General features: G+C 41.6%; 1 protein-coding gene across 24 annotated transcripts in view; it reads left to right on the top strand.

The window, feature by feature from the left end:
- Clasp2 (cytoplasmic linker associated protein 2) overlaps positions 1 to 17579 on the top strand; it is a 212216-nt gene that overhangs the window by 188829 nt on the left and 5808 nt on the right. For all 24 annotated transcript variants that reach the window (XM_057766225.1, XM_057766227.1, XM_057766233.1 and 21 more), the window contains 5 exons: positions 1871 to 2024; positions 4118 to 4343; positions 7865 to 8058; positions 9738 to 9866; positions 11755 to 11961. In XM_057766225.1, the coding sequence (XP_057622208.1) occupies positions 1871 to 2024; positions 4118 to 4343; positions 7865 to 8058; positions 9738 to 9866; positions 11755 to 11961 (910 nt within the window). The remainder of the gene's footprint in view (positions 1 to 1870; positions 2025 to 4117; positions 4344 to 7864; positions 8059 to 9737; positions 9867 to 11754; positions 11962 to 17579) is intronic.

Genomic DNA, 17579 nt, shown 5'->3' on the forward strand with positions numbered 1-17579 from the left:
CCTAACCTGTGTGTTAATACAGTTGTGACAATTTTGCTGAATACATTCAAACTTTAATTGAATTTATTGTTTGATTATAGAATTCATGTCATAGCATTTATGTTCAGTGTTCAAAATTCAAAACAATCTGCAGAGATGACTTAGGAGATGAATGTTCTTGCTGAGAAAAGCGTGACTGCCTAAGTTCAGTCCTTAGGTCACCTTGACTGACTCCACAGTTTTCCTCTGACCTCTGCCCACTTTCTTTTTTACCTTTATCTTTGTTGTTGTTTATTTCCCAAGGCTTATTTTGCAAAATAATAGGAACTGTTAGTAGGTTCCTTTTTCTACCACCAAGGACTGCTCCCAGACACCTGAATCTGTGTCTACTCCTGGTGGCCTCCACCTGGTCACATGACAGAGAATGACCATGGACTCGTGCTCCTTCTGCCTCCACTTTCTGAGTGCTAAGAATACTGGCGATCATCAGCAACTAAGTTTCTTCTTTGCCTAGCGCTCTTACAAGGTTAATACAAGGACTAGGAAGCTTTCTATAAAAAGGGTCAAATGGCTAATATTTTAAACTTTCAAGCCAAGTGGTCTATGATCTTTTTTTTAGCTCTGCTGTTGTGCTTCGAAAACAGCCACAGACAGTCTAAACATAAGTACACATGGCTGTGCTCCAATATAATTGTATGTATGCGTACTGAAACTTGAATTTTGTGAAATGTTCACGTTATAAAAATACTTACTTAAAAAATGGCTAAGTGGCCGGGCGGTGGTGGCGCACGCCTTTAATCCCAGCACTCGGGAGGCAGAGGCAGGTGGATCTCTTTGAGTTCGAGGCCAGCCTGGTCTACAAGAGCTAGTTCCAGGACAGGCTCCAAAGCTACAGAGAAACCCTGTCTCGAAAAACAAAAACAAAAACAAAAACAAAAAATGGCTAAGTGGGTAAAAGTTCGTGCTGCAGAATGTCTGATGACCTGAGCTTGGTTCTCAGATTCCACATGTAGAAGGAAAGAATTTCCAAAAGTTATTTGACCTACACAAACATGCAAAGTAAATGTTATTTTAAGATCAGGCACAGTAGCCCATGCTTTTAATCCCGGCGCTCAGGAGGCAGTAGTAGAAGAATTTCTGTGAAGTTCAGTATTAGCTGGCCATAGTGATGCTTGCCTATAATTTCAGAACTCAGGAAACTCTTGAGTTTGAGCCTGGGTTGGCTGCAGAGTGAGTTCTAGTCAAGTTTGGGTTACAGAGTGAGTTTTTATGTCAAAAATGGATGATTCTTATCTTCATAAATATTTTATACAATATCCTTAAATGTGTTTATTTCAGCAGGGTCAGGTTTAGACCAGACTGGCTTTAACCTGCTATGTAGTATAGGATGTCCTGCACCCCTGACCCTCCTCCTTCTACTCCCCAAGTGCTGACATTACAGGTGTGTACCCAGCCTGTTTGTGTTTTAAAAATATAGCTGAAAGTTAATAGCCAGCTGTGGTAGCTTACACCTCTAATTTTAGCACTTGGAGGAGAATTACAGTGTGCCTGAGGTACAGAGTGAGACCCTCAAAATAGATAGATAGATAGATAGATAGATAGATAGATAGATAGATAGATAGATAGATAGATAGATAGATAGATAGATAACGGGGATTGCAGCGATACTCTGTAGTTAAGAGCAACACCTGGGTTTAGGTCCAAGCACCCCCTGGAGTTAACAGCTATCTGTTAAGTCCAGTTCCAGGGGAGCTGTTGCCCTCTTCTGACCTCCAAGGGTTCTGCACCCACATGGTACACATGTATAGACAGAATACTCATTCACATAGATATAGAAATCAAATCAAGCAAAATGAAATGTAAGTGAAAATTAGTACCATCTCTTTCACAGTGCATTTGATTACGACACAGAAAACATGAATTCTGAGGACATTTACAGCTCCCTTAGAGGTGTCACTGAGGCAATCCAGAATTTCAGCTTCAGAAGCCAAGAAGACATGAGTGAACCACTCAAGAGGGATCCTAAAAAAGAGGATGCTGACACAGTAAGTGTTTACATGTTCACACCATCTGTTACTACATTCCTAACACACATGCGTGTTCTTATATGTTCATACTGTGTTACCACATTCCTAACCCATCAAATCCCTCCCATATGTGTGTTCTTAACATTACAGCAGGCTGCTTTGGTTCCCATCAGAGTGCTGTGTGTGTGTGTGTGTGTGTGTGTGTGTGTGTGTGTGTGTGTGTGTGTGTGTTTAAGCTTTGCTTTCTGGCATTTTCACATAAAATTTTTTAGGAGCCAGTCACTCTTCAAGCATTTATAGAGTAAGTATCATCCACCCACATAGTGGCAAGTTTTAGGTATTAGATCTGTAGGACAAAGTGTCTTCCTATAGTTCTTTTGAGATTTCTAAGTAGATATTTACTGTGGCGTTTGGGTCAGACTGCCATAGAGGACTGTGGTGTCAGGGAACGAGGCCTCTGTGAAATGACACTCGTACTGAGAGTTAAATCCACAAAACGTAGAGAAGAGGTCTGTGAACTGATGCAGCTGAGGGCTCGGAAGAAAGCTGGTGCAGTTGGAGCATGAGGAAATAAAGTGGAACTTAGTCACAACATATGAGTTAATCATAGGCCTGGGCCTAGAACATACTGGGCTGTGTGTTTTACCACACGCGTTTTTGTTAATGGAATTCTACATATTCCCCATATTAGTTGTAGTAATAGTAGTCTGCATCATCAGTTTATGTGTCCCCACAGAGCATGTCATAACCTATATTCCTGACATGCAAATACTGTTATCTAATGGTTTCCTCTGCTGTGGTACTTAAGTGGTGAACTTTTACTTTTGCATCTCCTTATACTTATTTCTGGCAGCTTAGACTTCTCTTGAAATAAGCCATCCCTTCATTCCTGTTGAGAACGTTGCTGCTCAGGGTCCACAGGGCCGTGGGATTTCAGCACATCTCTAAAGGACTCCCCACCTACCGATCCCCTTACTTGGTTATCTTTATACCTGTCTGGTAGAGCTCAGTAGTAGTGAATTAATAAAAATGGTTGTCAAAATCACCCAGGTTGCAGTTCCCTATTCTAAAGCTGCATGTGGTAGCAACAGCAGGTTAGTAAGTATCACTGCTTAAATGATACCTAGGCTTTCTGTGTTTGTTAGCAAATATTACTTAAACCAAGGTGGTGCCTCAAGTAATGCCAAGAGCAGTGTTTGACTTGGACTGCAGGAAGGATACGTGTAGAGTTCCCGTCAACCAGCATGGCATACAGTTACTCGATAGATGTGGTATTTCCGGTGATAATAATTTTGAGGCTAGTATTTGTATTAATATTGGTGTTTGGACAAAGGTGTTAATGTATCCCAACTTTATTAACATCTATTTGAAAATTATATTGACCTTTAAACCTATCCTTTGGGAAGAAAAAGGCATAGAAATAAAAGCGAAAGATACTATTAAAATAGTTCATTATTCAAGGACAGTATATTGTGCCAATTTTTTTTATTTTTTATTTTATTTATTTATTTATTTATTTATTTATTTATTTATTTATTCTTTTGATTTTTCGAGACAGGGTTTCTCTGTGGCTTTGGAGCCTGTCCTGGAACTAGCTCTGTAGACCAGGCTGGTCTCGAACTCACAGAGATCCGCCTGCCTCTGCCTCCCGAGTGCTGGGATTAAAGGCATGCGCCACTATTGCCCGGCTATTGTTACCTTTTTTAACTTATTATTTTTAAGTGTATGGGTGTTTTGCCTACCTATACACCTGTACACCATGTGCGTACAATGCTTGCAGAGGCAAGAAGTAAGTTTCAGATCCCCTGGAGCAGGAGTTACAGATGGTTGTGAGCCACCATGTGGGTGCTGGGAACTGAATCCGGGTCTTCTAGAAGAGCAGCCTGTGCTCTTAACCACTGAGGACATTGACTGTCCTGGAACTAGAGGAACAGGTAGCTGTAAGTCACCTGGTGTAGGGACTGGGAACTAAACCCAAGTCCTCTGGAAGAGCAAGAAGCACACTTGACTGCCAAGTCATCACTCCAGCCCCCAAGAAGCATCTTTTTAGAATGTGAAGAAGGTATTTTGAAACAAGGTAACGTGTTGTACCTTCCTCTTTCTTTCAATAGATGTGTGGTCCTGGCGTGTCAGATCCACGAGCAGGAGGTGATGCCACTGACTCCAGCCAGCCAGCTCTTGATAATAAAGCATCTTTGCTCCATTCAGTACCACTTCACTCCTCTTCACGTTCTCGTGATTATAATCCATATAACTATTCAGATAGCATCAGTCCCTTCAACAAGTCTGCCCTCAAGGAGGCCATGTTTGATGATGACGCTGACCAGTTTCCTGATGGTATGTTATGGGTTACAGTGCTCCCGCTTGCATTTTGGAGGACTGGTAATCAGTAAAGCAAGTGTATTCGTTTGCTCTTTTGTTGCAACTCTTTAAAATGTAAGGAAATGGAGAATGGGAATATGTATTTGATACTGGGACTTAAGGGAGGCTTACATTTTCAGAACACAGACCATAGTGACTAGGGAGCCATGGTTGTGAGAGCAAGAGGCACCTGCCCACATTTGCATCCCCAGTCCGAGTGAGTGCGGCCTGATGCTCCGCTCTCTGTCTCCTTTCTATTCAGTCTAGAGCTCCAGCCATGGGTGCTGCTGTCTACATTCAGGGTGGACATCTCTAAACCCAAAAATATGTGTCCATGGTGGTTCAAAATTGACAAAATATATTCTTCTAGCCTGTAGGTATTCATTAATACTATTTTAGTAGTGTTATGTTTAGAATGAGAACCTTGGTGGTCAACTTTACCTCGCCCTCAAAAATCAAGGAAGCTCTAATATCCTCCCAGGAACAGCTCAACCAATTATAACATGAATTTAGTTTATTTCCAGACAAACTTTTATATTAGAATGACAAAGATCTTCTCATGAATAACCCATTCTTTATAATAGCACTTTCAGTGTGAAATCATCATCTCTTTTATTAATAAAGGTTGGTTCCAGGGCCTGTTATAAGAGAGTGTATTATTTATGCTTACATGAAGTTGGGTGAAATTGGCATTGGTCTAGAGGGCTATGGATACTAATATGCATAGCCTGATGGATAGTAACCACTCTTTTTACTAAGTGTCCGTGTCACTTCTGAAAATAGGTAGTTGTGACTGTTCACTCTGCCCTTCTTTTTTTTTTTTTTTTTTTTGGTTTTTCGAGACAGGGTTTCTCTGTAGCTTTGGTGCCTGTCCCAGAACTAGCTCTTGTAGACCAGGCTGGCCTCGAACTCACAGAGATCCGCCTGTCTCTGCCTCCCGAGTGCTGGGATTAAAGGCATGAGCCACCACCGCCCAGCCTTTTTTTTTTTTTATTTTTATTTTTCGAGACAGGGTTTCTCCGAAGCTTTTTGGTTCCTGTCCTGGAACTAGCTCTGGTAGACCAGGCTAGCCTCGAACTCACAGAGATTCGCCTGTCTCTGCCTCCCCAGTGCTGGGATTAAAGGTATGCGCCACCACTGCCCGGCCCTTCTTCTTTTTTTTTTTTTAATTGGTTTTTATTGAGCTTTCATTTTTCTCTACTCTCCTCCCTCCTTCAACCCTACCCCAAGGTCCCCATGCTCCCAATTTACTAAGGAGATCTTGTCTTTTTCTACTTCCCATGTAGATTAGATCTATGTAAGTCTCTCTCAGTGTCCTCATTGTTATCGAAGTTCTCTGTGATTGTGGTTTATAGGCTGGTTTTCTTTGCTTTATGTTTAAAAACTATGTATGAGTGAGTACATGTGATAATTGTCTTTCTGGGTCTGGGTTACCTCACTCAAAGTAATGTTTTCTAGCTCCATCCATTTTCCTGCAAAATTCAAACTGTCATTACTTTTTTCTGCTGTGTAGCACTCCATTGTACAAATGTACCACATTTTCCTTATCCATTCTTTAGTTCAGGGGCATTTAAGTTGTTTCCAGGTTCTGGTTATGACAAACAAAGCTGCTATGAACATAATTGAGCACATGTCCTTGTGGCACGATTGAGCATCCTTTGGATATATACCTAAAAGTGGTATGACTGGGTCTTGAGGAAGGTCGTTGTCTAATTTTCTGAGACATTGCCACACTGACATCCAAAGGGACTGTACCAGCTTGCATTCCCACCAACAATGCAGAAGTGTTCCCTTTTCCCCACAACCTCTCCAGCATAAGTTGTCATCATCAGTGTTTTTGATCTTGGCCATTCTTTCAGGTGTTAAGATAGAATCTCAGAGTTGTTTTGATTTGCATTTCTCTGATGACTAAGGATGTTGAGCATTTCCTTAAGTGTCTTTCAGCCATTTTAGATTCCTCTGTTGAGAGTTCTCTGTTTGGGTCTGTATTCCATTTTTTTATTAATTATTTGCTCTTTTGGTGTCCAATTTCTTGAGTTCTTTGTATATTTTGGAGATCAGTCCTCTGTCTGATGTGGGGTTAGTCAAGATCTTTTCCCTTTCTGTAGGCTGTCGTTTTGTCTTGTTGACCATGTCCTTTGCTTTACAGAAGCTTTTTAGTTTCAGGAGGTCCCATTTATTAATTTTTTCTCTCAGTGTCTGTGCTACTGAGATTATATTTAGGAAGTGGTCTCCTGTGCCCATGTGTTCAAGTGTACTTCCCACTTTCTCTTCTATGAAGTTTAGTGTGTCTGGCTTTATGTTGAGGTCTTTGAGATCCATTTGGACTTGAGTTTTGTGCATGGTGATAGATATGGGTCTATTTTCATTCTTCTACATCGTGATATCCAGTTATGCCAGCACCATTTATTAAATGTGCTTTCTTTTTTACATTTGATATTTTTTGCTTCTTTGTAAAAAAAAAAAAAAAAAAAAAAAAAAAGGTGTTCGAAGGTGTGTGGATTAATATCCAGGTCTTTGATTTGTTTCCATTGGTCCTCCTGTCTGTTTTTATGCCAATACCAGGCTGTTTTCAGTACTGTAGCTCTGTAGTAGAGTTTGAAGTCAGGGATTGTGATGCCTTCAGAAGTTCTTTTATTGTACAGGATTGTTTTGGCTATTCTGGGTTTTTTGCTTTTCCATATGAAGTTGAGTACCATTCTTTTGAGGTCTGTGAAGAATTTTGCTATGATTTTGATGGGTATTGTGTTGAATCTGTAGATTGCTTTTGGTAATATTGCCGTTTTTACTATGTTAATTCTACCTACCCAAGAGCATAGGAGATCTTTCCATTTTCTGGTGTCTTCTTCAATTTCTTTCTTCAAAGATTTAACGTTCTTTTTTTTTTTTTTTAATTTTCTAGACAGGATTTCTCCGTAGCTCTTGGTTCCTGTCCTGGAACTAGCACTTGTAGACCAGGCTGGCCTCGAACTCACAGAGATCCGCCTGCCTCTGCCTCCCGAGTACTGGGATTAAAGGCATGCGCCACCACCGCCTGGCAAGATTTAACGTTCTTGTCATACAAGTCTTCCACTTGTTTGGTTAGAGTTACTCCGAGATATTTTATGCTATTTGTGGCTAATGTGAAGGATGATGTTTCTCTGATTTCATTCTCAGCCCTTTTATCATCTGTGTATAGGAGGGCTACTGATTTTTTTTTTTTTTTGAGTTAATCTTGTATCCTGTTACAAGATCTGCAGGACGGGCTTGGGTAGAATGCTACCTACACTCTTGCATACCTAGGGGTTCCTTATACTGTTCTCTAGTGTTTCTTGAGCTGCAAATTATTAAAGCACAGTGGTGATTCTGGGATCAAAACTGAAAATTAATGTTTATTTTTACCTTTTTTATAACCAATATTGGTTGTGACTGTGTTTCATAGTGTTCTAAAGTGGTCATTTCTACACCTGCGAGTCAGCCTATAAAATTACAAAATTAATATCACTTCTTTTTGACAGATCTTTCCTTAGACCATTCTGACCTAGTTGCAGAGCTGTTGAAGGAGTTGTCTAACCATAATGAACGTATAGAAGAAAGAAAATTTGCCCTCTACGAACTCATGAAGCTAACCCAGGAAGAATCTTTCAGTGTTTGGGATGAACACTTCAAAACAATATTATTGTTATTGCTTGAGACTCTTGGGGATAAAGAGGTAAATTACAGGATATATATAAATGACAGTCTGTACTGTCTGAGTATTTAGGTATTTATTCTTACTTGGCTTTGGAGGTAGAGGACTAGGAATTATACCCAGACAGGGCCTTTCCAACCCCTGCCTTTTGTTTCACTTTCCTGTTGATCAGCTAGTACACGTTGGAAATTGACAAAATGACTCTGTTCTGTTGCTGTTTTCTGCATGTAATTTTTACTCTAAAATGCTATTTCTTTTAACAGATTTTTGTTTAAAAAATTTTTAAGAAGTTTCCAATAGTTAAAAGAGGATACACAGCTGGGTCGTTGTGGTGCACACCTTTAATTCCAGCACTTGGGAGGCAGAGGCAGGCAGATCTTTGTGAGTTCAAGGTCAGCCTGGTCTAGAGAGCTAGTTCCAGGACAGGCTCCAAAGCTACAGAGAAACCCTGCTCAAAAAAACAAAAACAGACAAAAAAAAAAATCTACGTATGGCTCAGCAGTTAAAAGCACTGGCTGTTCTTCCAGAAGACCCAGGTTCAAATCCCAGCACCTACATGGCAGCTCACAACTGTCTGTTAACTCCAGTTCCAGGAAATCTGATACCTTCACACTAATGTACATAAAATAAAGTTAAATAAATTATTTAAAAAATTGCAAACTGAGGGCTGGAGAGATGGCTCAGAGGTTATGAGCACAAGCTGCCTATGCTCTCCCAGAGGTCCTGAGTTCAATTCCCAGTACCCACATGGTGGCTCACAACCATCTGTAATGAGATTTGGTGCCCTCTTCTGTCATGCAGGCATACATGCAGGCAGAATACTGTATACATAATAAATAAATCTTTAAAAACAAAAAAAAATGTACGTATGGGTCTGGAGAGGTGGCTAAGCAGTTAAGAGTGTTTAAGCAATGCTGGTGAGATAGATGACTTAGAGGTTAGGTGGACTACCTGCTCTTCCAGAGAGGTCCTGAGTTCAGTTCCTAGCACCCACATGGTAGCTTGCAACCATCTGTAATGAGATCTGTTGCCCTCTTCTGGCCTGCAGGCATACATGAGAAATAAATAAATAATTTTTTAAGTGCTTAATGCTCTGGAAGAGTCCCTATGTTGAATGTCAAACTCCCAATGTTAGGTAGTTCACAGCCACATGTAACTCCATCTTCAGGAAATCCCCTGCTTCTGGCCTCTGAAGGCGCCTACACTCACATGCACATAATTAAAAATAGAATGTGGATGTAGTAGCAAATGCCTGTAATCTCTACATTCTGGAGGTGAAAGCAGCAGGATTACAACTGTCAGGCCAGCCTAGGCTACATTGTAACTTTGCGCCCCTGCCTGTCTCCATATACAACAAAAGTGAGAGTGACTAAAGACTTTGTAGCTAGAGACGATTTATTCTGTATTGAATTATTTATGTAGTGTCTTTCCTCCCAATCTTAAAGAGCTTATAAAAAATGAAAATGTGGCTGGGCAGTAGTGGCTCACGCCTTTAATCCCAGCATTCAGGAGGCAGAGACAGGCAGATCTCTGTGAGTTCGAGGCCAGCCTGGTCTACAAGAGCTAGCTCCAGGACAGGAACCAAAAGCTACGGAGAAACCCTGTCTCGAAAAATCAAAAAAAAAAAAAAAAAAAAGTGAAAATGTGGAAAGAATTTGTGCCATCCAAAATATTAAAACCATTTAAATGTTTCTTCTTAGCCTACAATCAGGGCTTTGGCATTAAAAGTTTTAAAAGAAATCTTAAGGCATCAACCTGCAAGATTCAAAAACTATGCCGAACTGACTGTCATGAAAACATTGGAAGCCCATAAAGATCCTCATAAAGAGGTGAGTGACCAGCAAGTTGAATTACTGTTGTGTTATGATCGTCTCTTGTACCTGTAAGCACTTCCTGATAAGTACTCTGGTTTTATGTATTGTGAATGTGTGCATCTTGTATGTGTGTGAAGGTCAGTTCTGTCCTTCCACCTTTATGTGTCTTCTGGAAATTGTACTCGGGTTGCCAGGCGTGTATGGCAGGCACCTCTGCCATCTTCCTGTGTACTTCCCCACACTTAGTCTTATACTGTACCTTGGATTTGCCTGGAACTCAGTATGTAGTCCAACTGGCCTCAAACTCTAAACACCCCCTTGCCTCAATCTTCTAAGTGCTCGGATTATTAGCTAACATCTCCAGCTAACAGTGCCCTTCTTAGTCATTTCCTTCACAAATACTTGATTTTTGATATAATGCTTGATTAAGATGTAAGCATAGTGCTGCACATAAATCTGTCAGTACAGTATTTATTGCAAAAGGATGAGAACCTGAGTTCAATCCTCAAACCTATAGTGAAGAAAGCTGGCTGTGCTGGTGTGAGTCTAATCCCAGGACAGGCTGATGAAGACAAGCATATCACCAGGGCGTGCTGACCAGCCATCCTAGCTGAATTGGCAGATCTTGTGGTAATGAGAGACCCTTTCTACAGAAGTAACTTGCAGGATGGCAAGATAAAGGGTCTTGCTGCCGAGGCTTTTAGTTTGACTCACATGGTGGAAGGAAAAACCAGCTCCTCCAAGTTGTCCTCTGGCCTCCATATATACCCAGGTATACACACAAGCATGCATGCATACATACACACAGAACTATATAATTTAAAATTTTATTTTGGAGTATGTGGATGGCTTCTGAGGAATGACACGCAGCTCTGGCCTTCACACATACAAATGTGGGCATATGCTCTAGCACATGTCATAAGACCATTCCCATAAAATAGGTCCTCAGTGAGACATCTAATTTCACTTTCTCCATTTTGCTCTTCGTTTTCTAATTAAGAGTTCACCAGCCTTCTATCCACTTAGCAATAAGAATTTGCTGTTTATGCAACAAGTGAAGATAACAAATTGTTTTTTTTTAAGTGTGCATTACTTACAGGAGCTGTGTCTCTGTTACAGGTTTATTCAGTAAGGTAATGCAAACAGCCTTTTTTAAAGATCTGTTTATTTATTATGTACACAGTGTTCTGCCTGCCTGTGTGCACACGATCTCATCGCAGGTGGCTGTGAACCACCAGGTGGTGCTGGGAACTGAACTCAGGACCTCTGGAAGAGCAGCTAGTGCTCCTCACCCCTGCCAGCCCCTGCAAACAGCCTTCTTAAGAGTCATGTAAACCTCTGTCCTTACTTCATGTTCATGATATTCTTTCTCCCTACAAACCACAGTGGGCTCTGTTCATTATTAGTACCCTACATTCAAGGAATGCTTGTACCACTTACATACTCATGACATGAAATAAAGTAAAATAAATAAATGCTTTTTTTTTTTTTTTTTGGTTTTTCGAGACAGGGTTTCTCTGTGGTTTTGGAGCCTATCCTGGAACTAGCTCTGTAGACCAGGCTGGTCTCGAACTCACAGAGATCTGCCTGCCTCTGCCTCCCGAGTGCTGGGATTAAAGGCGTGCGCCACCATCGCCCGGCTAAATAAATGCTTAAAGTCATGAAACACTTCTGCCAACAGTATAGAACTGGGAAGAAGAAGAATGATAAAGTGTAGTCCTGTGTCAGCAGCTCCTGGTAGTTGCTAGTCTGTTCTTACCTCCCATCTTGTATTCATATTTACCACAATATTTTCAATACAAATCCAAGATATCAAGCCTAATTAAATGTTTGATGCAATTCATACTTAGGGTTTAAAGTTTTGTCCTCCTCCCCACATGTCTGACTTTCCCTTTTGTTGTAGGTGGTGAGGTCTGCTGAGGAAGCTGCCTCCGTGTTGGCTACTTCAATTAGTCCAGAACAGTGCATCAAAGTGCTTTGTCCAATCATACAAACTGCTGACTACCCAATTAATCTGGCTGCAATCAAAATGCAAACAAAAGTGATAGAGAGAGTATCCAAGGAAACCCTTAACATACTCTTACCAGAGATCATGCCAGGTCTAATACAGGTAAGCTGCAAAGCATAGAGGAGTACACCAGGATGCGTGTATGTTTTGGTTATTTTACACTGTTTTCAAGCAATACTTAGTAGCACAGTCAAGACTATTGTGGTCAAGACAAAGATTTGCGTTGTGGATATTGGTGGGTGGGGTTTAGATATCATATCATCATCTATGCCCCAGCAATGCTTAAGCATGCATGGGCAGCCTGTTTATGGCAGTTCTCCAGTTGTTCCTATCGTGGACAGTGCTAGATGCTTGCGTTATTGTCATAACCATGAAAACTGAAAAGGCAGCCATAGAATAGGAGAAAAGTTTTGCAAGTTAGTATCTGAGAACAGCCAGAATATATGTAAAGACAGAATCTATCTTAATGACAACAAAATGCTTTTATAGGCAAAGGACTTGTATAGACATTTCACTAAACAAGATACACAAGTAGAATTAGCCAGTGAACAAGTGGGAAAGGCCCTCACGCAAACATAATCCAAAGCACAATGAAGGGGAGAGTCTGGAGCAGTGGCTCAGTGGTTACCATGCACTGCTCTTCCCCCACTCTTGGGAATGTTTTGGTCACTTTACGTATCTAGGTATTTTGCCTGCATGTACGTTTGTGGGTTTGGTTTTTTTGTTGTTGTTGTTTTTTGTGGAGATGGGGTTTGGTTTGGTTTGGTTTTTTGGTTTTCATGACAGGGTTTTTCTGTAGCTTTGGAGCCTGTCCTGGAACTAGCTCTCGTAAACCAGTCTGGTCCTGAACTCACAGAGATCCGCCTGCCTCTGCTTCCCGAGTGCTGCAATCAAACACCACCACTGCCCGGCTGCATGTACATTTGTACACCACATATGCATGCTGATATTTGTAGAAGTCAGAAGACAGCGTCTAGACCCAGATGGTTCTGAGCTTCCATGTGAATGCTGAAAATTGAGCTCAAGTTCTCTGGAAGAACAGCCAGTGCTCTAGACCACTAAGCCAATCTCTCTGTCTTCTCTTGTAGAGGACCCAAATTCAGTTCCCAGCACCAAATCAGATGGCTCACAACCACTTGTAACTCCAGCGCAGGAGGATCCAGTACCCTCTGCTGGCCTCAGCAGGAACTGCATTCATGTGCACAAATTCCCACTTAGACTAATCACAGATCTCCACATAATTAAAATAAAAAAGTAAATTAAAAAACACAAAAACCCAGTGGAAGGCTGGTAAAATGACTCAGCAGGTCAAGGTATAAGCCAGAGGACCTGAGTTCCATCCTCAGGCCCCATTTCAAGTGGAAGGAGAGATCCAGTTCTGCAGAGTTGTCCTCTGGCATGTTGTTCACATGCGCGCTCTAGCTTTTGTGCCCTCACACACATACATACATGCCCATCCACAATAATAAATGAGCATTTTTTGTAGTGGGGAGCTACGGGCCTCTTCCCACAGCCCGGCTCATGGCTGCCTGGCTAGCTTATGCCCCAAAATAGCAACACACAAACTATATTCTTTTAAACACTGCTTGGCCCATTAGCTCTAGCCCTTACTGGCTAATTCTCATATCCCGATCAACCCATCTCTAATAATTTGTGTAGCATCAGTCTTACCAGGAAAGATTCAGCGTGTCTGACCTGGCGGCTTGCTTCATCGCTTCTGACTCTGAGAGGAGCTGCCCTGCATCTGCCCGGGAGAGGGGAGCATGGCGTCTGAGCTCACTTCCTCTTCCTCCCAGCATTCTGTTCTGTTTACTCCGCCTTTCTAAATTCTGCCCTATCAGATGGGCTAAGGCAGTTTCTTTATTAGCCAATGACCTTCCTCCATCATTTTTAAAGTCATAGTAAATACTACCTTACACAGAGAGAGATGGCTGCAGCCAAGTTAATAGAAAGCAGCTGGTTTAGTGAGGCATAGAAATTAGACTCTGGCATATTGCCAACACAAATGCCAGTTGGGGTGCTGTTGTAGAAAACTGATAGCTGGGTGGTGTTGGCGCATGCCTTTAATCCCAGCACTTGGGAGGCAGGGGCAGGCGGATCTCTGTGAGTTCGAGGCCAGCCTGGTTGACAGAGTGAGTTCCAGGACAGGCTCCAAAGCTACAGAGAAACCCTGTCTCAAAGAAACTGAAAAAAAAGAAAAAAAGAAAAAGAGAACTGTTTGATGATTCCTCAAAAAGTTAATGTAGGTCTGGAAACTTAGTTCAGTGGTGAAGCAGTTATCTGGATGAACAGGTCCATGTGTTTGATCCCCTGCACCACCCCAAGTGTTTTACTTTATTTTAACTTTTATTACATGTCAGGTAAACACATAGAGGTCAAATGAGCTTGAAAGAATCAACTCTCCTTCCACCACTTGGGTCTCAGGGATAGAACTCAGGTTGTCAGGCTTAGCAGCAGGTGCCTTTACCCACTGAACCATCTCCTCACTGAACTGTGTTTTGTTTTTTGAGTTAGTGTAAAATTATAGCCCTGCTGTTTCACCCCTGTTTACTCAAGAGGAGAGAAAGGTGCCGCGACACCACAAACAGTCACTGATGAGTGAGTGCACAACTTGTCCACCTCATGGGAACAATGAGACGCTGGCTGGTGCATGCCGCAGCTGATTGCCGCTGGAGGAGACCAGACACAGAGCCTTCCTGCCCTGCTTTTCCATCTGCACAAATGTGCAAATGCAGTAGATAAACAGTCCCAGAGACAGCAACCAGAGAACATTTTTTGCCAGGGACTGTTGACCTTTTTGTTTGTTTGTTAATGTGTATGGATGTTTTGGTTGCGTGTATATATGTGCACCACATGGGTGCAGTGTTCCCAGAGGCCAGAGAGAGTATCGAATCTCCTAGAATCAAAATTACAGACACTGGAGAGCCACTATGCTGGTGCGGGGAATCGAACCCAAATCCTTTGGGAGAACAACTATTGCTCTTAATCGCTGAGCCATCTCTGCAGTGGATCAGGAGTTCAAGGCCCTCCTCAGTTACTTAGTAAGTTCGAGGCCAGTCTGGTCTACAGAGCGAGTTCCAGGACAGTCAGGGCTACACAGAGAAACTCTATCTCAAAAACAGATGATGTTAATAATAATAATAACAACAACAGAGCAAAAGGACTCACAGCCTTTAATCCCAGCACTCAGGAGGCAGAGGCAGGCGGATCTCTGGGAGTTCGAGGCCAGCCTGGTCTACAAGAGCTAGTTCCGGGACAGGCACCAAAGGTACAGAGAAACCCTGTCTCGAAAAACCAAAAAAAAAGGACTCACAGCCTTCTGAAACTCCAGGCTAAGGAATCTGACACTTGTAGCCTCCACACCACCACCACCACCACCCCACACACACCATACAAGATTAAAAGTAAAATAATAAATCTTTAAAAAACGATAAAAGCAGAAAAGGAGAAAAGCCCAGGGAAATGGATAGAGGAACCAAATGTAGTGGTACTTATCTATAATCCCAATACTTAGGGAGGGCATCTTGACTTTAAGAACAGTATAGGCATTCTAATAAAACCCTGTCTCAACAAAACAGAAATGTAAATGCAGGGCTGGCACAATGAGCCAGCAGTTAACAGCACTAGCAAGAGGACCTGGGTCTGATTCCCAGCACACAACCATCTCTTACACCGATTCTAAGGGATTCTGTGCCCTCTCTAGCTTCCACAGGTCATACATGAATGTGGTGCAGCCATCCATGCAGACAAAATACCCATACACATAAAAGTAAAAATTATTTTTAGGTGAAGAGGGGAAACGGACAGGTGGTGTATTGTTAGAACAGTGGTCACAAATATGCTGCTAGGTTCTGTTTTATGTAACTTGTAAATGTTGCTTTTTAAGCCAGGTGTTGGTGATGCACACCTTTAATCCCGGCACTCAGGGAACAGAGGCAAACAGAACTTTGTAAGTTCAAGGCCAGCCAGAGCTGTTACACAGAGAAATTCTGTCTCAAACCCACCCCCCCCAAAAAAAAGTTACCTTTTATGAATAATGTGTACAGATGTGACAAGTTAGGTCTGTTAGGGTAAGGCAGCCCTGGAATAGATATTTCAGTGCTCCCTGACCGCTGTCATAAATGCTTGTAAATGGGAGAGGCAGAAGGGGCTACGCACAGCACAGACAGGAAATGGAGACAACAGAGTGAATTGGAGACAGATTGGGGATTTGAGGTTTAAAGCTTGTGGTAATGGTTACACAGCAGCAGGAAGCTAATACAAACCAGATTAAGCTGGTCTCGGAGATAGGCCCTCTGAGTACAGCTCTGATGTCATTCATACCTCTTAAGCTCCTTCATAGGTTTCCACAGCCAGAATGAACCCATTTCTCATATAACTTCCCAGCTGATCCTGCCCACCTTGTCTTCCTACTTACTGTGTTTTTGTTTTGATTTTTGAAACAGGATCTTACTTTATATCTCTGGTTGACCTAGAACTTGCTGTGTATATCAGTGGGCCAAGAACTCACAGAAATATGCCTGCTTCAGCATCCCAGGTCCTGGGATAAAAGTCATACACCACCACATCAGCCCTATCTTATGTGTTTTCCTTTAGTAAAGGAATTTATTCATACATAGAAAGTACTAGGTTGTTTATGAAATCATGTACTTCTTTTTGTCTGGTATATTCAGCCTTCATTCCTGTTGTTCTTATTTTTTGAGATTTTTTTTATTTTTGTTTTATGTACATAGATGTTTGCCTGTATTAATTATGTCTGTGCACCATGCATGCAATTCCTGCAGAGCCCTAAAGAGGGCATTGGATTCTCTGGAACTGGAGTTACAGATAACTATGCGCTACCATGTGGTTGGTCCTTTGGCAGTGCTCTTAACCATTGAGCCAACTCTTCAGTGCCTTGTCCTTATTTTTTGAGATTGAATTTTATGGTAGTTCAGACTGACCTTGAACTTGCTATATAGCATAGGGTGACCATGAACTTGTGTTCTTCCTGCCTTTGCCTCCCCTCCTGGGTGCTGAGATTAAAGTGCCACCACACCTGTTTTTTGCAGTGCTGGGAATCAAACCCAAGACCTGTGTAACCTAGACAAACACACTACCAACTGAGCTCCGTCTCTGCCTCCACACCACCCCACTTCATTGTCCCAACTAGCTTCTTCCTCCTTTAGTCTTTCATTTGATTGCTTTATGAAGTATTTTCTGGGTATTGTTTCCTGCCTGTGGCATTCAGTAACTCTTCTGGAAGGGTCAGTTATCTCTCACTAGACACTAAGCATTGTTAACCTGACCTATGCTGGTCACATAGTAAGCTCTTCAGTTTTTGGATATCAAATATAGTAGTATCTGAGTGTTTCTTGTAGTTGTAAAAGTCAGTAGAGGAGAGCTGGCAAGAAGAATTAAACTTAGAAAAAAAGTAATGAAATCATGATTGTGCTAATTGGGTAAAAAGTGTATAATTCTATAAAGATGGTAAAACTGAATAGTTACATCTTTTAATATGAATTTCTTTCAGAAGGATATTGTCTAATATTGCTGCTTTGTAGCCATTGTAGAAAGATCATATGATTTAGCAGAAATGGACTCTTCACTCGGTAAAGTGTTCACATACTGATGTAACTGATTTAGTATGTAAGAATAGGGTTCTGTGTTCACATACTGAGATCATTGATTTAGTATGTAAGAAAAGGGTTTCTGTGGACTATTGGGAGAGAATAAAAGGT

The sequence above is a fragment of the Chionomys nivalis genome, chromosome 4, assembly GCF_950005125.1.
Source record: "Chionomys nivalis chromosome 4, mChiNiv1.1, whole genome shotgun sequence".
NCBI lineage: Eukaryota > Metazoa > Chordata > Mammalia > Rodentia > Cricetidae > Chionomys > Chionomys nivalis.